Here is a 23,919-nt window from a genome sequence, read left to right as displayed (position 1 = left end):
AAGTAGCTCATTCTATAATTTTCGACAGCTATAGAACTAGAACATTATTCCACATATTTGGTGGAAATTTCCTGGAACCATATTTAACATTTGGACTCTTCCTCCCATTAATAGCCTTCCAGAAATGTCAAGATAACTCACATGTTCTCTTTCCTTGCCACTAAATGAATCTTCTCTCTAGACTCAAATACCCTTCAACTCTTCTTCACTGACCTATATTTGAAACGTCTTACCAATGACAAATGACTATATCATAGAACAAAATCCTGAGAGATGCCTTTTTAGAAATATACTTTGGAAATGTGAACTTTTAACATTTTTTTAAATCAAGGGAGGTCAGCCACGGTCTTCTTAGTCCAAATGTTTGTTACTGTGCTAAACATAAGAGGCTATGATGATTCTCTAAAATGGGTGAAGTTAGCTGACAGGAACAAGGGATGCAGGGAAGGAAAGAGAAAAATTGGCATTTAGGAGGAGTTATGAGGAATGAAGGGGACTTTACTGAAATGGTGTGCTTATTAACAGAATAACTAGGGAAACTTTAACATACTTTTGTCTGTAGCAGAATAGCTCACCTCAAACCCAGACATTTAACAAATCAATTTTAAGAATAAAGAAAAGGGTTATTTTTAACTATTAGAGCTACAAATAGAAAGCTATTGGAGTGGAGAAAACTATTGAAGTAGGGTTATAGAAAATTATTAGAGTGGAGAATGGACCACTCTAAATATTTAAATGGCCACATGTGGCTGGTGACTGCCTTATTCAACAGTGTAGATCTCAAAAGAGGCCATCAATTTTATTGTTATGCTCAAAAGACTTAGATCCATGGACTGAATTACATGTTGTATGTATATTCTCTGTTTGTAGCATTGAATGAGACTATCAATACATTGGATTCCATGAAAGAAAATTGTCAGTTTGACAAAGACAAAAATCCAGATGTACTTGAAAACACTGATAGGCTTTCTTTTACTGATGACATACTTCAAGAAGTAATGGATGACTCCTTTGTTGAAGGTGAGTTGATTTGGCAGACAACCAGCAGCTTGTATAAAAAATTTCTTCTGAATTTTATTTAGGTTTTTTTTGTTTGTTTTTTAATTTAGGGAGGTCAGCCATGGGCTGTCTGGTCTAAATGTTTGATATTACTGTTCTTCTAAATTTTTATCCAAGGATTTCAAACTATTTTACCAAGTATTATTTAAGTCTTAATACTTGGCCCCTAAATCACACCATAAACTTGTTGGACGCTTTACTGTAGACCATATTCAGGTCTATATGTTATATGTGCCCACAGAGATTTAGTCATTACAGTATCAAATTCCTGGGTGATCTGATGACCTAGATTGTAAAATTGGTCTCAGAGTATGTATATATTTGTTGCATGGCTTTGAAGAATAATTTTATTTCAAAGTTAATCCTTTTCCTTTTATGTGTTTTAGAGAGGTCTTAATGGTTTTGTAGCTTTGTGTTTTTGGATGAAAGGCCCTTTGAGAAGTACAAGGTATTGTTGAAAAATTAATGTTTATTTCTGTAGCCAACCGTAAGTGTTGAGTTGTTGTTTACTTTATTTACAAAGAATTTACCTGATCCATCTATATACCCTCAGCTTGGATGTACTGAGATGGATTTTATCCTATATTTAGAAAGCCATTTCCTGCCTTTAAATTTAGCTTCAGCTAAAAAATGTAATCAGGTTGGGGGCAGTGGCTCATACCTATAATCCTAGCACTTTGGGAGGCCAAGGCGGGCAGATCACCTGAGGTCAGGAGTTTGAGAGCAATCTGACCAACATGGTGAAATCCCGTCTGTATTAAAAAAATACAAAAATTAGCCTGGCATGGTGGCCCGTGCCTGTAGTTGCAGCTACTTGGGAGGCTGAGGCACGAGAATGCTTGAACCCGGGAGGCGGAAGTTACAGTGAGCCAAGATCCTGTCACTGCACTCCAGTCTGGGCGACAGAGCAAGACTCCATCTCAAATAAATAAATAAATACAAAATAAAAAGTATAATCAAATCCCCCATTGCCCCCCACCTCACACCGGGGAATATTTGGCAATATCTAGAGACAGTGTTGGTTATCACAACTGATGGGAGAGGACTACTGGCATCTAGTGAATAGAGGCAAGGGTTGCTGCTAAACATCCTACAATTTACAGGATAATACCCTTGCCCCCCCCCAATAATTATCTGGCCAAAAATACTAATAGTGCCTAGGTTCAGAAATCTTGTTTAGAGTTACCATGTAAAATTGTCCAAACCTATTATTTTAAAAGTACTTTTTATAGTTATTTGTTTTGTTTATCCTGCTTAAAACAAAAATACAAATTAAGGCAAATATAATTTGTGTGTATTCTAACCTCTGTTTGTTTCAAGGTAATACTTGGGCTAGCTGTGAGTTATTCTAAACTGTTCTTTAATACAATAGAGTCCATCTATGCAAATGGACAGTTTTTATTTCTATCGTTTGTTCCTCAGATCTCTACACCAACTTGCATCTCTGTAGGAAGTATGTGGAGTGAATGGGTATAACTGCAACTTGTTCTTAGGAAAAATTCTAGGACTAGATAGTAGATAGGTAGGTAAGAGATCAAGAAGGACAATTTAGACTAATAATTAAGCATTTTATTGAATAGACCGGCTGGAGATTAACTTGTACCCTTAGGGAGAAAGGAAGCATCTGTGACATTAGGAACTGCCACATTTAAGGAGTTGGTGGAAGATAACCATGAAGGAGCCCAAGAAGTAAGCAAAGAATGAGGAAAGAATGGATATTTTGGGAGCCAGGGAACAACTTTTGAGAAGAAGGGAATGGTTATCAATGATAAATGTTAGTGAGAAAAGAAGTATTCAATCTATCCATTGGTTTCCTTTCAAGCAGGGTAAGATTAGGATGCCATTCCTCATTATGTAATGTCTCTCTCTGAATTTGCAGATTTTGGGAAAGAGGCTTCAAATCTAAAATTACCAAAGGTAAACGGTGAGTAAGAACTTTATATATGAGAAAATTTTCAATAATAAGAGATATTTTTTAGAATAATTGCCAAGTACCAATGTATTTCTCATCTTTCCTGCCCACTTCAGCCAGATTACTATTTTTCACAATAGTAATCTAATCATGTTACCTCCCCCATTTATAACTCTTCAAACATTTCCTGTTGTTATTAGGATAAAAATTAAAATCCTCCATGCCCTTTCTAGTGTTATTTTATACCATTATCCTTCTTTTCTGTACTTCAACTAAATTGGCTTTACTTTAGTTCCTTAGATACTCCCGTTTCCTCCCACCACAAGACTTTTTCATATTCTATTCCCTGGAATATTCTTCCCTGATCCTCTTTGCCTACTGTTGTAATCCATTTTGTGTTGCTGTAACAGAATACCACAGACTGGATAATTTGTATTAAAAAAAAAAAAAAAAAGAGAGATTCATTTCTTACAATTCTAGAGGCTGGGAAATCCAAGGTCAAGAGGCCCACATTTAGTGAGGGCCTTATTGCTGTGTCATACTATGGCAGAAGACAGAAGGGCAAGAAAGTTTGAGAGAGCAAGAGAGCAAGAGGAGACTGAACTTACTTTCATAATAAGGCCACTCTTGCAATAACTAAATCACTGACATTAATCTAGTCATAGGGGCAGAGCCTTTGTGACTTAATCACCTCTTATTAGGCCCGACCTGTCAACACTGTTGCATTGGGGATTAAGTTTTCAGCACATAAACTTTGGGGGACACAATCAAACCATAGCATTCCATCCCTGGCCCTCAAAATTCATGCCCTTTTCATGTGCAAAATACATTCATTCCATCTTGGTAGCCCCAAAAGTCTTAACTTGTTCCCGTGTCAACTCAAAATTCCAAATTCCAGAGTCTCATCTTAATCAGATGGGTGAGACTCAAGGCACAATTCATCTTGAGGCAAATTCTCCTCCAGCAGTAAGCCTGTGATGTTAGCAAGTTACATGCTTCCAAAACACACAGGCATAGGATAGACATATGCATTCCAAGAGGGAGAAATGAGTGAGAAGAAAGGGATAATTGGTCCCAAGTAAGTCTGAAACCAAAAAGGGAAAACAACATTAAGTCTGAAAGCTGGAGAATAATCTCTTTTGACTCCATGAGTCAATTATAGAAAAGCCTATCATCAGCGGCTAGTATAGGTCAGAATTTTTTGTTTCCTTTGTTATATACTCTTATTAAATTCTGTCCATTTCCTAGCACTTATTTCATATTATAAATATCCATTTCTGTTTTCGATTATTTGATTAATATCTCTTCCTCTCACTTGCCTGGTATCATTGGGCCAAGGAATATATCTCCACTTTGCTTCCCATCGTATCTCTAGGACCTAGCAGAGGCTTGGCTCTTTAATTAGACTCTTAAGGTTAACTAATATTAACATCTGATACTTATGTAATATTTACTATGCTATTGTTCCAAATCTTTTGTTATTAACTCATACTCATGAATATTTATTGAATGAATGACTGAATAGATGTCTTCTTATCTCTTCAGACCCACCCTTTATCATTTCTGCATTTGTGTTTATTCTGTAGTCATACTACTTAGCACAATTTAAATTGGCTCTATTTGCTTTTGCATTTATTTGCATATACTGTTTCCTTTGGATACATTCCCTGACAGACAAACTGACATTTCCCCCCCAACTCAGCTCAAATGTCATTTCTCATGCCATAAGACTTCCTTCCCAGAGTTCATCACTTTTTAAATCTAGGTTAGGTGAACCTTCTCAGTGCTTCCATAATTTTGTGTGTGTATTTTTCTCATATCACTTACTATATGGTATAATTTTGTTTATAGATATGACAGATTTAGTCTCCCTTATCAAGGAATTTACTTGAAAATCTTTGATACGAGGGACTGAATATTTTATTGTTGATCTTAGAAGCTGTAAAATAACTGTTAGTAGAATGAATGTAGGTCTAAGATGATATTATGGTGTTCTTTCCAAGTGATCTCCATGAAGGCTTAGATCTCCTGGTGTAATGCAACAATTTTCAGCATATGGAAACATAGACATATGGGGTTGAGGGAGAAATTGATTGAGAAATGGTACAGATGAAAAATTAGGCTGGATTTGGTGTCTCACGCCTGTAATCTCAGCACTTTGGGAGGCTGAGGCCAGTGGATCACTTCAGCTCAGGAGTTCCAGACCAGTCTGGCCAACATGGCGAAACCCCATCTCTACTAAAAATATAAAAACAATTAGCCATGTGTGGTGGCACATGCCTGTAATCCCAGCTACTCGGGAGGCTGAGGCAGGAGAATGGCATGAACCAGGAAGCAGAATTTGCAGTGAGCTGAGATGGCACCACTGCACTCCAGCCTGGGTGACAGAGTGAGACTCCATCTCAAAAACAAAAACAAAAACAAACAAACAGACAAAAACCAGAAAAATTGAAAACCACATAATGATTATGTTTTATATTTTAAATTGGTGTGAGATCAACAGGACTGCCCCATTTGGTTATATGAGTTGTGCTTTGTACAAAGGTGCCTGTTGAGAGAGCATAAGTGGAGGCTGAAATGCAGTTCATACCCAAGCCTTGAACCTCTGTGCTGGATTGCAGTTGCCTAGTGAAAGGTACCCTTTTTTGTAACTAATGCATAGAGAGGAGGTGCCTTTTCCCAATTCACACAAAAGCACAGTATGAACTATCTGAGGCCCTGGGGATCAAGAGCTTCAATCTCAAATTTTAGCCTTTGTTTACATCATCAGGTGGTAGAAATCTTTAGATCTACATGTACAGGGAGGCATGTAGCTCATTCAGTTTTTAATGGCTGAATGAATGAAGATAAAATCTTATTATAATACATGTCAATAGCCCATCATATTATTCTCTTTGCCATAATGTTTTTTCGTTTCAAGTGCTGCTTGAGGGAAGTGGGCCATCAGTTACAAATAGAAAATATTGTGTTTCCTTTGGAGAGATTTTGATTCAGATAAATATTTAATTCGAGGTTTACCTATGGTAGATTTTGGACAAATTATTTTGAATGTTTTTTACACCATACTAGCTTGTATACATTTATCTTTGTAGAGATTAAAGAAGCTGCTAACATCTTGTCACATGTTGATAATGGGAAGATTGGTATACCTGATTTGGAGCATGCCTTGAAATGTTTGAATGTTAATTTAACTGAGGAGGACTTCAATGAAGCCCTTAACTGTTGTAACGTCAGTGGTGAGCATTTTTTTGGCCTGAGATTCTTTTCATTTTTTTTCTACTTATGAAAAATAGTCTTAGAGTGTACCTATAAGGATAAGATGCTAATGGGAGTCATTTTTCTGTTGGAGGCTTAGGTTGATACAAATTAGAGCCAAATCACTCTACTAATTTAAATATTTATTGAACATATCTATTCATACTCATATGGATACTATATGTGCTTATTTAATTACCATTAATTAGTTATAAGCATGGGTGGAAAAATACCATAAATTGTATAATAAAATAAAAACATGACAACAGCAGCTTATTTTGATATGCAATCTTTTTCAGAGGAGATCCGCTTTCATTTTTTTTTTTTTTTTACAGTACTTGCTCCATTTTGATTTTTAACCAAATAAAATATGGGAGGGCTCGCTACATTTAAAAATAAGTTATTTAGTTTTAGTGATTGTTTTCAAGTAGTCCATATTTACCTTTCTTTTCTGTCTTTGACTTCATGTAATATGTACTTGATCTCCTTTCCTATACACATTTACTTTTAGGAAGTCAAATCATTTGGGAATACTTCTAGAAGCTGTGGAGTTCTGTTGGTTTTTGGTGAACTTTTATTTTGGGCTTATCTTAACCAATTTGTGTCTGGGAATCCTGTGAGTCCTAGGTTTAAGAATACCTCTCCAGTACAGTTTAGTTATTGATTTTGCCAGGTTCCCCAGATTGTTATTCACCTAGATCAATTTTTATGTTTTTACCTCAGTTTTCTCACATCATCAGAGTGGTATAAATTTTGACTTCACACCCACATGAGATGCATGCTGGGCCTTCAATTTCTCACAAGAGATTTTTTTTTTTTCCACTGTCTCTCAGAATTGGGAAGATTTAGGCCTCCTTGTTTATGTGAGTCAATAAATATAATATTTTAATTTCTTTTTTAAAAAACCAGGATTGAAACCCTTTAAGCATTTCAGTTTTATTTGATAGCTAAGTTCCTACTCTTATTTTTATGGGCTCGAATCTTTTTTTATGACTCTGTATGAGCATTTAAATCAAGGACCTAGCCATTTCTGGGTCTCATCTCTATCCCAAAGATAGTTTTGGTGTTAGTACTCAATGCTTAGCATTCTGGATCTCAGTTCCCAGTTAACTTTTTGTTATTTCCTTCATATGACTCAGTCACACATCCATGGAATGTTATATGTCATAGAGCATCTCTAGGGGTTTGTAGTGGGATGGTTTCTGTGCTACCCAGGTCTGCCATTTTGTTTAAACTCAAAGTCTCCTTAATATAATTATAGCCCTAGATTGTCTGCTGTGTCACATTATTGCACCTTACTTAACTTGTGACTGTGTGTGTGTGTGTGTGTTTGTACATGTACATGTGCATGTATGTGTGTATTCTAATAACATTGTCTCCTCTGGCCTTAGACTGCATCAATTCAAATACAACCTCTAACATTTCCTGACCTTGTGACCTGGACAAGTTATTTAATTTACATTTGCTTTCATCTTTCAAAAATAGGCATGCAGAACCTGGGAGGCGGAGCTTGCAGTGAGCAGAGATCGCGCCACTGCACTCCAGCCTGGGCAACAGAGCAAGACTCCGTCTCAAAAAAAAAAATAGGCATGCGAAGAGTATGCACATCATAGAATTATTATGAAGATTACGTGATTTAATATGTGTAAAACACCATAAAAGGGTGCCTAGTATATATAAGGAACTCAAAAATGTTAGCTATTGTTTGCTAGTAATATTATTAACTAGTCACTGGGTGGTTTTAAAAAGTGTTAAAAGTTCTATTGAAATAGTTTCAATCATTTGAGACAGAAAAGTGAGCTAGAGTGAAATTTTAGCTAACTATTGTAAATCGGTCTTTATTTCATGTGCCAATTCAGTATCAGGTTTTTAATGTCAGCATTTTTGACTTTGACCTTCCAGATAATATGGAGGTGGATTTAAAAGATTTCTTAATGAAAATGAAAGAAAGTCCACATTTCCAAAAGTCCAAGGGTAAGTGAATACTTCTTGTTCAAGAGAATGGCTAGAAAATAAATATTTAAAAATGACATTTAAAAATGACTATCTGGGTGGAGCCAAGATGGCCGAATAGGAACAGCTCTGGTCTCCAGCTCCCAGCCCCAGCGACACAGAAGACGGGTGATTTCTGCATTTCTGCTTGAGGTACCGGTTTCATCTCACTAGGGAGTGCCTAACAGTGGGTGCAGGACAGTCGGTGAAGCGCACTGTGCACGAGCCGAAGCAGGGCGAGGCATTGCCTCACTCGGGAAGCGCAAGGGGTCAGGGAGTTCCCTTTCCTAGTCAAAGAAAGGGGAAGCAGACGGCACCTGGAATATCGGGTCAGTCCCATCCTAATACTGCGCTTTTCCAACGGGCCTGGAAAACGGCACACTAGGAGATTGTGTCCCGCACCTGGCTCGGAGGGTCCTATGCCCATGGAGTCTCGCTAATTGCTAGCACAGCAGTCTGAGATCAAGCTGCGAGGCGGCAGCGAGGCTGGGGGAGGGGCGCCCGCCATTGCCCAGGCTTGCTTAGGTAAACAAAGCAGCCAGGAAGCTCGAACTGGGTGGAGCCCACCACAGCTCAAGGAGGCCTGCCTGCCTCTGTAGGCTCCACCTCTGGGGGCAGGGCACAGACAAACAAAAACTCTGCAAGAACTTCCACAGACTTAAATGTCCCTGTCTGACTGACAGCTTTGAAGAGAGTAGTGGTTCTCCCAGCACGCAGCTGGAGATCTGAGAACGGTCAGACTGCCTCCTAAAGTGGGTCCCTCACCCCTGAGCAGCCTAACTGGGAGGCACCCCCCCAGTAGGGACAGACTGACACCTCATTCAACCCGGTACTTCTCTGAGACAAAACTTTCAGAGGAACTATCAGACAGCTGAATCTGTGGTCTCACGAAAATCCGCTGTTCTGCAGCCACCGCTGCTGACACCCAGCCAAACAGGGTCTGGAGTGCACCTCTAGTAAACTCCAACAGACCTGCAGCTGAGGGTCCTGTCTGGTAGAAGGAAAACTAACAAACGGAAAGGACATCCACACCAAAAACCCATCTGTACATCACCATCATCAAAGACAAAAAGTAGATAAAACCACAAAGATGGGGAAAAAACAGACCAAAAAAACTGGAAACTCTAAAAAACAGAGCACCTCTCCTCCTCCAAAGGAACGCAGTTCCTCACCAGCAACGGAACAAAGCTGGATGGAGGATGACTTTGATGAGTTGAGAGAAGAAGGCTTCAGACGATCAAACTACTCTGAGCTACGAGAGGAAATTCAAAACAACAGCAAAGAAGTTAAAAACTTTGAAAAAAAATTAGAAGAATGGATAACTAGAATAACCAATGGAGAGAAGGGCTTCAAGGAGCTGATGGAGCTGAAAGCCAAGTTTCGAGAACTACGCGAAGATTGCAGAAGCCTCAGTAGCAGATGCGATCAACTGGAAGAAAGGGTATCGCTGATGGAAGATGAAATGAATGAAATGAAGAGAGAAGGGAAGTTTAGAGAAAAAAGGATAAAAAGAAACGAACAAAGCCTCCAAGAAATTCGGGACTATGTGAAAAGACCAAACCTACGTCTGATTGGTGTACCTGAAAATGATGGGGAGAATGGAACCAAGTTGGAAAACACTCTGCAAGATATTATCCAGGAGAACTTCCCCAATCTAGCAAGGCAGGCCAGCATTCAGATTCAGGAAATACAGAGAACGCCACAAAGATACTCCTCGAGAAGGGCAACTCCAAGACACATTATTGTCAGATTCACCAAAGTTGAAATGAAAGAAAAAATGTTAAGGGCAGCCAGAGAGAAAGGTCGGGTTACCCACAAAGGGAAACCCATCAGACTAACAGCTGATCTCTCAGCAGAAACTCTACAAGCCAGAAGAGAGTGGGGGCTGATATTCAACATTCTTAAAGAAAAGAATTTTCAACCCAGAATCTCCTGTCCCGCCAAACTAAGCTTCATAAGTGAAGGAGAAATAAAACACTTTACAGACAAGCAAACGCTGAGTGATTTTGTCACCACCAGGCCTGCCCTAAAAGAGCTCCTGAAGGAAGCACTAAACATGGCAAGGAACAACCGGTACCAGCCACTGCAAAAACATGCCAAATTGTAAAGACCATCGAGACTAGGAAGAAACTATAGCAACTAACGAGCAAAATAACCAACTAACATCATAATGACAGGATCAGATTCACACATAACAATATTAACGTTAAATGTAAATGGGCTAAATGCTCCAATCAAAAGACACAGACTGGCAAACTGGATAAGGAGTCAGGACCCATCAGTGTGCTGTGTTCAGGAAACCCATCTCACGTGCAGAGACACACATAGACTCAAAATAAAGGGATGGAGGAAGATCTATCAAGCAACTGGAAAACAAAAAAAGGCAGGGGTTGCAATCCTAGTCTCTGATAAAATAGACTTTAAACCAACAAAGATCAAAAGAGACAAAGAAGGCCATTACATAATGGTAAAGGGATCAATTCAACAAGAAGAGCTAACTATCCTAAATATATATGCACCCAACACAGGAGCACCCAGATTCATAAAGCAAGTCCTGAGTGACCTACAAAGGGACTTAAACTCCCACACAATAATAATGGGAGATTTTAACACCCCACTGTCAGCATTGGACAGATCAACGAGACAGAAAGTTAACAAGGATATCCAGGAATTGAACTCAGCTCTACATAAAGTGGACCTAATAGACATCTACAGAACTCTCCACCCCAAGTCAACAGAATATACATTTTTTTCAGCACCACACCACACCTATTCCAAAATTGACCACATAGTTGGAAGTAAAGCTCTCCTCAGCAAATGTAAAAGAACAGAAATTATAACAAACTGTCTCTCAGACCACAGTGCAATCAAACTAGAACTCAGGATTAAGAAACTCACTCAAAACCGCTCTACTACATGGAAACTGAACAACCTGCTCCTGAATGACTATTGGGTACATGATGAAATGAAGGCAGAAATAAAGATGTTCTTTGAAACCAACGAGAACAAAGACACAACATACCAGAATCTCTGGGACACATTCAAAGCAGTGTGTAGAGGGAAATTTATAGCACTAAATGCCCACAAGAGAAAGCAGGAATGATCCAAAATTGACTCCCTAACATCACAATTAAAAGAACTAGAAAAGCAAGAGCAAACACATTCAAAAGCTAGCAGAAGGCTAGAAATAACTAAAATCAGAGCAGAACTGAAGGAAATAGAGACACAAAAAACCCTTCAAAAAATTAATGAATCCAGGAGCTGGTTTTTTGAAAAGATCAACAAAATTGATGGACCACTAGCAAGACTAATAAAGAAGAAAAGAGAGAAGAATCAAATAGATGCAATAAAAAACGAAAAAGGGGATATCACCACCGATCCCACAGAAATACAATCTACCATCAGAGAATACTACAAACACCTCTATGCAAATAAACTAGAAAATCTAGAAGAAATGGATAAATTCCTCGACAAATACACCCTCCCAAGACTAAACCAGGAAGAAGTTGAATCTCTGAATAGACCAATAACAGGTTCTGAAATTGTGGCAATAATCAATAGCTTACCAACCAAAAAGAGTCCAGGACCTGATGGATTCACAGCTGAATTCTACCAGAGGTACAAGGAGGAACTGGTACCATTCCTTCTGAAACTATTCCAATCGATAGAAAAAGAGGGAATCCTCCCTAACACATTTTATGAAGCCAGCATCGTCCTGATACCAAAACCTGGCAGAGACATAACCAAAAAGGAGAATTTCAGACCAATATCCTTGATGAACATTGATGCAAAAATCCTCAATAAAATACTGGCAAACCGAATCCAGCAGCACATCAAAAAGCTTATCCACCATGATCAAGTGGGCTTCATCCCTGGGATGCAAGGCTGGTTCAACATACGCAAATCAATAAATGTAATCCAGCATATAAACAGAACCAAAGACAAAAACCACATGATTATCTCAATAGATGCAGAAAAGGCCTTTGACAAAATGCAACAACGCTTCATGCTAAAAACTCTCAATAAATTAGGTATTGATGGGACGTATCTCAAAATAATAAGAGCTATCTATGACAAACCCACAGCCAATATCATACTGAATGGGCAAAAACTGGAAGCATTCCCTCTGAAAACTGGCACAAGACAGGGATGCCCTCTCTCACCGCTCCTATTCAACATAGTGCTGGAAGTTCTGGCCAGAGCAATCAGGCAGGAGAAGGAAATAAAGGGTATTCAATTAGGAAAAGAGGAAGTCAAATTGTCCCTGTTTGCAGATGACATGATTGTATATCTAGAAAACCCCATTGTCTCAGCCCAAAATCTCCTTAAGCTGATTAGCAACTTCAGCAAAGTCTCAGGATACAAAATTAATGTACAAAAATCACAAGCATTCTTGTACACCAATCACAGACAAACAGCCAAATCATGAGTGAACTCCCATTCACAATTGCTTCAAAGAGAATAAAATACCTAGGAATCCAACTTACAAGGGATGTGAAGGATCTCTTCAAGGAGAACTACAAACCACTGCTCAATGAAATAAAAGAGGATACAAACAAATGGAAGAACATTCCATGCTCATGGGTTGGAAGAATCAATATCGTGAAAATGGCCATACTGCCCAAGGTAATTTATAGATTCAATGCCATCCCCATCAAGCTACCAATGACTTTCTTCACAGAATTGGAAAAAACTACTTTAAAGTTCATATGGAACCGAAAAAGAGCCCGCATCGCCAAGTCAATCCTAAGCCAAAAGAACAAAGCTGGAGGCATCACGCTACCTGACTTTAAACTATACTACAAGGCTACAGTAACCAAAACAGCATGGTACTGGTACCACAACAGAGACATAGATCAATGGAACAGAACAGAGCCCTCAGAAATGATGCCGCATAGCTACAACTATCTGATCTTTGACAAACCTGACAAAAACAAGAAATGGGGAAAGGATTCCCTATTTAATAAATGGTGCTGGGAAAACTGGCTAGCCATATGTAGAAAGCTGAAACTGGATCCCTTCCTTACACCTTATACAAAAATTAATTCAAGATGGATTAAAGACTTATATGTTAGACCTAAAACCATTAAAATCCTACAAGAAAACCTAGGCAATACCATTCAGGACATAGGCGTGGGCAAGGACTTCATGTCTAAAACACCAAAAGCAATGGCAACAAAAGCCAAAATCGACAAATGGGATCTCATTAAACTAAAGAGCTTCTGCACAGCAAAAGAAACTATCATCAGAATGAACAGGCAACCTACAGAATGGGAGAAAATTTTTGCAACCTACTCATCTGACAAAGGGCTAATATCCAGAATCTACAATGAACTCAAACAAATTTACAAGAAAAAAACAAACAACCCCATCAAAAAGTGGGCAAAGGACATGAACAGACACTTCTCAAAAGAAGACATTTATGCAGCCAGAAAACACATGAAGAAATGCTCATCATCACTGGCCATCAGAGAAATGCAAATCAAAACCACAGTGAGATACCATCTCACACCAGTTAGAATGGCCATCATTAAAAAATCAGGAAACAACAGGTGCTGGAGAGGATGTGGAGAAATAGGAACACTTTTACACTGTTGGTGGGACTGTAAACTAGTTCAACCATTGTGGAAGTCAGTGTGGCGATTCCTCAGGGATCTCGAACTAGAAATACCATTTGACCCAGCCATCCCATTACTGGGTATATACCCAAAGGACTATAAATCATGCTGCTATAAAGACACATGCACACGTATGTTTATTGCGGCACTATTCACAATAGCAAAGAGTTGGAACCAACCCAAATGTCCAACAACGATAGACTGGATTAAGAAAATGTGGCACATATACACCATGGAATACTATGCAGCCATAAAATATGATGAGTTCGTGTCCTTTGTAGGGACATGGATGAAACTGGAAAACATCATTCTCAGTAAACTATCGCAAGGACAAAAAACCAAACACCGCATGTTCTCTCTCATAGGTGGGAATTGAACAATGAGAACTCATGCACACAGGAAGGGGAACATCACACTCCAGGGACTGTTGTGGGGTGGGGGGAGCGGGGAGGGACAGCATTAGGAGATACACCTAATGCTAAATGACGAGTTAATGGGTGCAGGAAATCAACATGGCACATGGATACATATGTAACAAACCTGCACATTGTGCACGTGTACCCTAAAACCCTAAAGTATAATAAAAAAAAAAAAAGAGAAAAAAAAGAAAAAAATAAAAATGACTATCTGGATTTCAAGTTTTTAATTTTTAGTCTCTCTAATTTATAAAGGATTTCAAGCCACTTATGATGTATAGTATAAATAATATAATAATATAAAAATAAGTGAAGAAAATTGGGCAAAGATATAATGAGGGGGAAAACTAGGCAAGGTTAAAAAGATTAATATGTGCAAGGTCCTTTCTCAAAGGTAGTTAGGTTTTTCTTCAATGACTTCTCATCTATGAATTAAATCATGTGTGGAATTGGATGAGGGACCACCAGTTTTTGTGACATCTTAAGTCATGCCTCTGGAGTTTTCAGATGTACACAACTGGACTGCCCATCTATTTCGGTTATAGAAATCCTAACTTCAGTTAATCAGTCCTTCTAAATCCCCGCAGTATCAATCCCTGTATTATTCTTAATACCACACTATCTATGTTGCCTAACCACATCATTTTATCCCTGCTATTTAAAGACTTCTGCTTGGCCTCTGTCCCTGAGGTTCGTCTTATTCTTTTTGAAATTAGGGAGACCATTTCAACACCAACATATTTTCCTAACTCCCAAGTCTGCAGAGAACACCTACCAAAGAACTCTTCATGGATGCAGATACCCTTATCAATGGCATATTTCTAAATGCTTTGGTGAAACAAATGTCTTTGTATCACATTTTTTACATTTTAATATCTCTAAAATTGAATGCCTTATAGTATTTTTAATCAGATGTAGCTTTTAAAATTGAGACATAATTCATATACCATAAATTTCACCCTTTTAAAGTGTACCATTCAGTGATTTTTAGTATATTCAGAAAGTTGTGCAACCATCACCACTTTCTAATTCCAAAACATTTTCATGACTCTGAAAGAAACTCTGTACCTGTTAGCAGTTATTCTCCATTCCCACCTCTCTCCAACTACTGACAACCATGAATCTACTTTCTGTCTGTATGAATTTGCCTATTTTGAACATTTCATATAAATGTAATCATATTGTATATTTTTGTGTCTAACATCTTTTATACAGCATATGCTTTCTTTCTCTTTTTTTCAACTTTTATTTTAGATTCAGGGGGTACGTGTGCAGGCTTGTTACCTGGGTATATTGTGTGATGCTAAGGTTTGGGATATGAATGATCCCATCACCCAGGTACTGAGGATAGTATACAATAGTTAGTTTTACAACCCTTTCCCCTTCTCCCCCTCCCCTCCTCTGGTAGTCCCCACTTTCAATTGTTGCCATTTTTCTGTTCATGAGTACCCAATGTTTAGCTCACACTTATAAGTGAGAACATGCAGTGTTTGTTTTTCTGTTTCTGTGTTAATGCACTTAGGATAATGGCCTCCAGCTACATCCATGCTGATAGCATATGTTTTCTAAGTTCATTTATATTATAGCATGAATTAGTACAATTGACTCTTGAACAATGTGGGGGTTAGGGGCACCTTCAAGATAATATAGAGTTGGATTTAAAAGATTGCTTAATGAAAATGAAAGAAAGTCCACATTTCCAAAAGTCCAAGGGTAAGGGGACACTTTTGCTTCAAGAGACTGGCTGGAAAACGAGTGGCTGCACTGTCAAAAATTCATGTATAATTTCAGACTCCCCCGAGACTTAATTACTAATAGTCTACTGTTGAGTGGAAGCCTTATCAGTAACATAAATGATTAACACATATCTTTATGGCATATTTATATAATACTGTTTCTTACAATAACATGGCTAGAGAAAAGAAAATATTGTTAAAATCATAAGGAAGATAAAATATGTTGACTCTTCATTAAGTGTAAGTGGATGATCATCCTCATCCTCATCATCTTCAAGATGAGTAGGAAGAGGAGTTGGTTTTGCTATCTCAGGAGTGGGAGAGATGGAAGAGGTGGAGGTGGTGGAAGAAGAGGCAGAAGAGGCAAGGACACTTGGTTTAACTTTATGGAAATACATCATAATTTCTTGTCTGACGTTATTGGCTTTTCATTTCTCTAAGAATGTTTCTCTATGATACCAATCTTTCGCTGTTTGCTTTAGTTTCAGTGTCCATATCATAGAAGGGTCCATGTCATAAAATAAGTCAAAGCAGTCATGAATAATTGGAACTCTTCTACCAGATTGTCTAATGTCAATTTGTTTCCTTGCATTGTTTCTTCTATGTCTTCTTCCTTATCATCTGGCACTGGTTTGGAAGCATTCATCCCTATCAAGTCATCTTCAGTTAATTCCTCTGGTGTGGTGTATATTAACTCTTGAATTTCTCGTTTCACCTTTCACCATTTTTTTTCTCGCCATTTCCACAATCTCTTTCATGATCTCCTTGTTTAGCTCTGTTATAAATCCTGTGCAGTCATGCACAACATCTGGACACAGCTTTCTCCAGCAGGAGTTTATTGTTTGGGGTTTGACGTGGCATCCTACTGAAGCCTTTCATGTTCTCTCTGTCAGGGTTTTCTTCCACAGTGTTGACAATTCTTTCCATAGAGTACCATGTGTAATGAGCCTTTAAAGGTTCTTATGACCCCCTAATGTAGAGGCTGATATCATATTTGGAGCCAACCACTTCAATGCCTTTGGTGTTGAATTCATAGAGTTTGGGTGGCCAGAGGCGTTGTCCAATATCAAAAGAACTTTAAAAGGCAGTCTCTTCCTTGCTTCAGGGACAAAGCATTGATGGAACCAATCTAGAAAAAGAATTCTGGTTTTCCAAACCTTCTTGTTATACAATCAAAAGATGGGAGCAGGAGTTTATCTTTCCCTTCAAGGCTTGAGGGTTAGCAGCTTTATGGATAAGGGCAGTCCTGATTTTAAACCTAACTGCATTTGCACAAAACATTAGAGCTAGCTTACCCTTCTTAAATCGTGATGCTTGCTTCTCTTCCCTACTAATAAATGTCCTTTTTGGCATTATTTTCCAGAATAGGGCACTTTTGTCTGCATTAAAAACTTGTTCTGGGATACATACTTTCTCCTCAATGATTTTCTGGAGACATGTATATTCAAATCCTTTGCCCATTTTAAAATCAGGCTTTTTATTGTTGAGTTGTAAGAGTTAATTCATATATTTTGGACATTAGACCTTTATCAGGTAGATAATTGCAAGTATTTTTTCACATTTCGTTAGTTGTCTTTTTTTCTTTCCTGGTGTCCTTTGAAGCATAAATGATTTTGAATTTGGTGAAGTTCAATTTATATTTTATTTTGTTGTTTCTTTTGATGTCATAAAGATAATCCAAACTCCTGAAGGTTTACACCAAAGTTCTCTTCTAGTTTTAGCTCTTTTATTTGAATCCTTAATAAATTAGAGTTAATTGTTGTATGTGGTGTGAGATGACAGTCCATTTTTATCTTTTTTGGTCCAGATTTTTAGTTGTCCTAGCATCCGTTGTTGAAAACATTGTTCTTTCTCCACTGAATGATTTTGGTACCCTTAGAGAAAATCAATTGATCATAGATGTATGGGTTTATTTCTGGACTCTCAATTCTATTCCTTTTATATTTATTCTATCCTTATATCAATATCACATACTTTTGATTGCTATAGCTTTGTTTAAAGTAATAACCTAAACAGTAATTTTTAACCAGAGCAGGGTAACTAGAATTACCCGTAAAGCTGGTTCACCTGGTTCTATCTGTATATGATGAAGTAGCTTGTATTTTGTAGAATAACTATAAAATCTGGTAAAAATTAAGCAACATAAGTAATCACCACAACTGTTTAAGGGCAATGGGCAGTAACCAAGCCTGTCAGGATTTGTGGGGCCATAGGATAAACACAAGGAAAACCACATTTAAGAACATGAGAGTAAAATGGCTGAAAACCAACTACAAAGAGAAAATCCTAAAAGCCACCAGTGAAAAGTTATACATTATTTTCTAAGGAGCAAAAAAATATTGATGGCTGGGTGTGGTGGCTTATGCCTGTAAATCCCAGCACTTTGGGAGGCCATGGTGGGGGGATCGTTTGAGGCCAGGACTTTGAGACCAGCCTGGGCAGCATGGCAAGACCCTGTCCCTACAAAAAATTTAAAAATAAGTCAGGTGTGATGGCACGTGACTGTAGTCCCAGCTACTCAGGAAAACAGGAGGATCGCTTGAGCCCAGGAGTTCAAGGCCGCGGTGAGCTGTGATCATGCTGCTGCACTCCAGCCTGTGTGACAGAGCGACATCCCATCTCTAAATAATAATGATGATAATAATAATAATAAATACATATTCGTAGCTTTCTTTACAAAAAATGTTTACAAAATTATCATTGGAGGAGCCTAGCTTAGTTCATGAGTCAATAGTTTATTGGTTATTACTGTTCAGGAGTTACAGTGCTGGTGAAATGCACCTGTCTTTCAGAATGCTGTGATCCATCTCTGATGAATGCCAGAGACAATGGAATAACATTGAATACTAAACTTTTTTAAAGGCTGTGAACATTGTATTCTATATTAAAATATCTTTTAAAAATGAAATAATATTTTAAAAGACAGAAAGTTCACTACCAAGAGATCTACATAGAAGAAATGTTACCAATATTAGGAATGAAAAAAGGGACATCACTACAGAGTACACAGACATAAAAAAGATACTAAGAGGATCTTATACTTTTATACCAATGCATTTGAAAATTTTGATGAAAAGAATGAATTCCTTGAAAAACTCAGCTTACCAAAAGTAGCTGAAGAATAATGAGAAAATCTGAAGAGTAACTCCAGGTTCAGATGGCTTCATTGGTAAGTTATTTTAAAAGTTAAGAAGGATATAGTACCACTCTTACATAAACTCCTTCAGAGTTTAGAAGCAGGAATAACATTTCCAACCTCATTTTATGAGACCTATGTAATCTTCATATAAAAACCTTACATGGGCACCAAATTATAATTCAGTCCCCATCATGACCACAAATGGGAAAAGCTTTAATAAAATAGGATCAAATGAAATCTAGTGATATATAAAAAGGAAAGATATATCACAAGTTGAATTATTTTTAGGAGTGCAATATTGGTATTAATTAACAAAAATAAAAATGTAATTCTTCATATTACAAAGTAAAGGAGGAAGAAAAATCATCTTAGTAGTTGTAGAAAACATATATGATCAAATTCAACACCCTTTCATGTTAAGGGGTACTTACAGAAACCTACAACAATCATGTTTAAAGGAAAATTTTAAATTCTTGCTCACAGAGATTAGGAATGAGACAAGAATGTCTACTATCATCACTTCTATTCAACAGTGTACTGGAAGTCCTAGCCAGTACCACAGGCAAAACAGAATAAGAAAGATAAGGATTAAAAGGGAAGAATAGAACTTCCATTACTCATTGACAATATAATTAATAGGTAGAAAAAATATGAATCTATACACTGCTTATTATATTATTGTATTTCAGTTAATGAGCAAATTTATCAGAGCTGCATGACACATGATCAATTTAAAATTATAATTCTATGTTCAAAAATTGTATTTCTGTATTTTGCCACAAACAATTATAAAGTGAAAGTAAAGATATGATTTGCAATGGTACAAAAAAGTAAATATTTAGGAGTAACTAGTGAAACAAGTTTATAATTTTTAAACAGAAAACTACAAAACAATTTTGACAAAATTTAAAGAAAAACCTAAATAAATGGAGAGATATATTATGTTTTGTAGTTTCAATATGCTTTCAGTTCTCACCAATTTGAGCTATACATTCAATGCAATCCCAATCAAAAGTCTAGCATAATTTTATAGAAACTGACAATCTGATTTTAAATATGAGAATAAATGCAAAGGGCCAAAATAGCCATGGCAAAGTTGAAGAAGACAAAGTTGCAAAACTCACGTTATTTTACATCAAGATTTATAACAAAGTTATAAAGTTACAACAAAGGTACCACTGCAATGGAGCAAGGAAAGGATGGCCTTTTAAATAAATGATGTTATTTCAATTGAATATTCATTTATAAAGAAGTTAATCTCGGTGCCTTCTTTATAGCATTCACAAAATATGTATCATTTTGCTAAAAATGGCATTACCAGGACAAATAGCAGAATGTGAATGGGTTTGAGAATTAGATGATATTATTACATTGTATCAATGTAATAATTTCCTAATTTTTAGTAAATATTTCATGTGATTGAGAAGAATATATAGTCTGCAGTTGGGTTGGGTGGGAGTGTTCTATATATTAGATTGGATTTATTGTCAAATTCAATTTTTTTATATTCTTACTGATGTTTTATTTCTTTGTTCAATAGTTACTGAAACAGTTGTTCTAAAATCTTCCACAATTTTATACAATGATTATGTATTTGTCTACTTCTCCTTTCAATTCTGTCCGTGTTTGCTGTCTATAGTTTTAGCCCATGTTGTTAACATGCTGACTTAGAATTAAGGCTGGGCATTGTGATTCATGCCTATAATCCCAGCACTTTGGAAGGCTGAGGCAGGCGGATCACTTGAGCTCAGGAGTTCGAGACCAGCCTGGGCAAGATGGTGAAACCCTGTCTCTACAAAAAGTACAAAAATTAGCTTGGTATGGGCCAGGCACGGTGGCTCACGCCTGTAATCCCAGCACTTTGGGAGGCTGAGGCGGGTGGATCACGAGGTAAGGAGATCAAGACTATACTGGCTAACACAGTGAAACCCCGTCTCTACTAAAAATACAAAAATTAGCCAGGCCTGGTGGCGGGTACCTGTAGTCCCAGCTACTTGGGAGGCTGAGGCAGGAGAATGGTGTGAACCCGGGAGGCGGAGTTTGCAGTGAGCTGAGATCGCACCACTGCACTCCAGCCTGGGCGACAGAGTGAGACTCCATCTCAAAAAGAAAAAATAAATAAATAAATTAGCTCGGTGTGATGGCATGAGCCTGTAGTCTCAACTACTTGGGGGGTTGAGGCAAGAATTGCTTGAGCCCAGGAGGTTGAGGCTGCAGTGAGCTGTGTTCGTACCACTTCATTCCAACCCGGGTGACAAAGTGAGACCCTGTCTCAAAAAAACTGATATATCATCCAAATTAATAGAACATTTCATTATAAAGTATCCATATTTGTTTTTAATAATGCTTTTTATCTTAACATCTACCTTGATACTAGTATAGCAACATTGGCTATCTTTTTTTTAGGGATAACATATCTTTTTTGTCATTTTACTTTCATTCTTTCTGTATCCTTATATTTTAGATGTATCTCATGAATAGTACATGGCTTTGCCAGCCTGTTAGTATCTTAAAAAATGTTTTATTTGAAATGTTTACACTTACAGAAGAGTTTTAAAGATAGTACAGAGTTCCTGTATACCCTACCCAGCTTCCCCTAATGTTAGCATCATACATAACCATGTAACATTTATTAAAACAAAGATATTAATATTGGGAGAGTACCATTCATTAAACTACAGAATATATTTGGATTTCACTAGTTTTCACTAATGTGCTTTAATGTCCCAGGATCTAGCCTGGGATACCATGTTGCATTTAGCTGTCATGTCTTATTAGCCTTCTCTAGTCTATGACAGTTTCTCAGTCTTTCCTTCTATTTAGTGAGCATGACACTTTGGAAGAGTATTGGTCAGGTATTTTGTATAAACCCTTAGTTTGGGTTTATCTCATGATTAGCCTGGGGTTATGGGCTTTTGGGAAGAATACCCCAAAGGTAAAGTGCCCTTTTTATTGCAACATATAATACATTATATTAACATGATTTGTTACTGATGATATTATGATCACTTGATCACTTGAAGTGGTGTCTGCCATATTTTTTCATTGTAAAGTTACTCTTTTTCCTTTTTTCACAGTTTTTGTTAGATGCAAGTCATAAAGTTCAGCCCCATGCTCAAGAAGAAGAAAATTAGGCTATTCTTCTGGAGGGAGGAGTATCAAAGAATTTGTGAACGTGTGTTAAAATAACCACAGTAATTAATAAATATTTTTGGAGGAGATACTTTGAGACTGTGCAAGTATTCTGTTTCTCCTCTAAGTTTCTCCCACTAATTTTAGCATTCATTGGCAGATGAATTGCTGTAGCAATTATTACTGTGTTGTTCTAATGTTGATTTCCTACTTCCCTCATTCCTTCTACATTTTAAAATTATTTGAAATTCTTCGGCAGGGATGATTTATTCCTTCACTCCCATTAATTAATTAGTAATATGTCTTTTAATTAAACCATGTAGTTAACTTACACGTATGAGATTACTAAAGTATTTGGGTTTAAATCTACCATTTTACTAGTACTTTCTATTTCAGCCACCTGTTCCATATTTCCTTTTCTCTTTCCTTGTCTTTTGGATTTTTTACTTTAAAAATTACTCAATTTCTTAGACAATAGCAAAACAAATATGACAAAATGATATAAAATCCTTTTGGGTATGATAAGTGTGTTCATTATTTTATTGTGATTATTGTTTATTTGTGTTTACAAATGTCAAAACTTTGTCAAATATCACAGTTTAAAAATTGCTGTCTGGTGTGATCCAGAGCAATCAGACAAGAGAAAAAAATAAAGCGCATCCAAATCAGTAAAGAGAAAGGCAAACTGTCACTTTTCATCAATGATATGATCGTATACCCAGAAAACCCTCAAGATTCATCCAAAAAGCTCCTAGATCTGATAAATGAATTCAGTAGCGTTTCAGGATATAAAATCAGTGTACACAAATTAGTAGCACTGCTATACACCAACAATGACCAAGCTGAGAATCGAATCAAGAACTCAATCCCCTTCACAACAACTACAAAAAAAATAAATAAATACTTAGGAATATACTGAACCAAGGAGGTGAAAGATCTCTACAAGGAAAACTATAAAACACTGCTGAAAGAGATCATCAATGACACAAACAAATGGTCATGGATGTGTGGAATCAATGCTGTGAAAATTACCATACTGCCAAAAGCAATCTACAGATTCACTGCAATTCCCACCAAAGTACCATGATCATTCTTCATAGAACTAGAAAAAAGTCCTAAAATTCATATAGAACTAAAAAAGAGCCTGCATAGCCAAAGCAAGACTAGGCAAAAAGAACAAATCTGGAGCATCACATTACCTGACTTCAAACTATACTGCAAGGCAATAGTTATCAAAACAGCATGGTACTGGTATAAAAATAGGCATGTAGACCAATGGGACAGAATAGAGAACCCACAGTTAAAGCCAAATACAGCCAACTGATCTTCGACAAAACAAACAAAACATGAAGTAGGGAAAGGACACCCTATTCAACAAATGGCATGGGGATAATTGGCAAATCACATGTAGAAACACGAAACTGTATCCTCATCACTCACGTTATACAAAATCAACTCAAGATGGATCAAAGACTTAAATCGAAGATTTGAAACCATAAAAATTATAGAATATAACATTAGAAAAACTCTTCTAGACATTGGCTTAGGCAAAGAGTTCATGACCAAGAACCCAAAAGCAAATGCAACCAAAACAAAAATAAATAGATGGGACTTAATTAAACTAAAAAGTTTCTGCAAAGCAAAAGAAATAATCAGCAAA

General features: G+C 37.1%; 1 protein-coding gene across 1 annotated transcript in view; it reads left to right on the top strand.

Annotated features, from left to right (window-relative positions):
- The window catches only part of EFCAB3 (EF-hand calcium binding domain 3), a 379,076-nt gene that overhangs the window by 10,686 nt on the left and 344,471 nt on the right, over nt 1-23,919 (top strand). The window contains exons 6-9 of the mRNA XM_003270799.4: nt 871-1,020; nt 2,939-2,983; nt 6,064-6,207; nt 8,129-8,200. Coding sequence (XP_003270847.3) covers nt 871-1,020; nt 2,939-2,983; nt 6,064-6,207; nt 8,129-8,200 — 411 coding nt within the window. The remainder of the gene's footprint in view (nt 1-870; nt 1,021-2,938; nt 2,984-6,063; nt 6,208-8,128; nt 8,201-23,919) is intronic.

Source organism: Nomascus leucogenys, chromosome 19, assembly GCF_006542625.1.
Source record: "Nomascus leucogenys isolate Asia chromosome 19, Asia_NLE_v1, whole genome shotgun sequence".
NCBI classification, from domain to species: domain Eukaryota; kingdom Metazoa; phylum Chordata; class Mammalia; order Primates; family Hylobatidae; genus Nomascus; species Nomascus leucogenys.
Note: the sequence above shows the minus strand (reverse complement) of the source record. Positions and strands in the feature narration are given on the sequence as shown.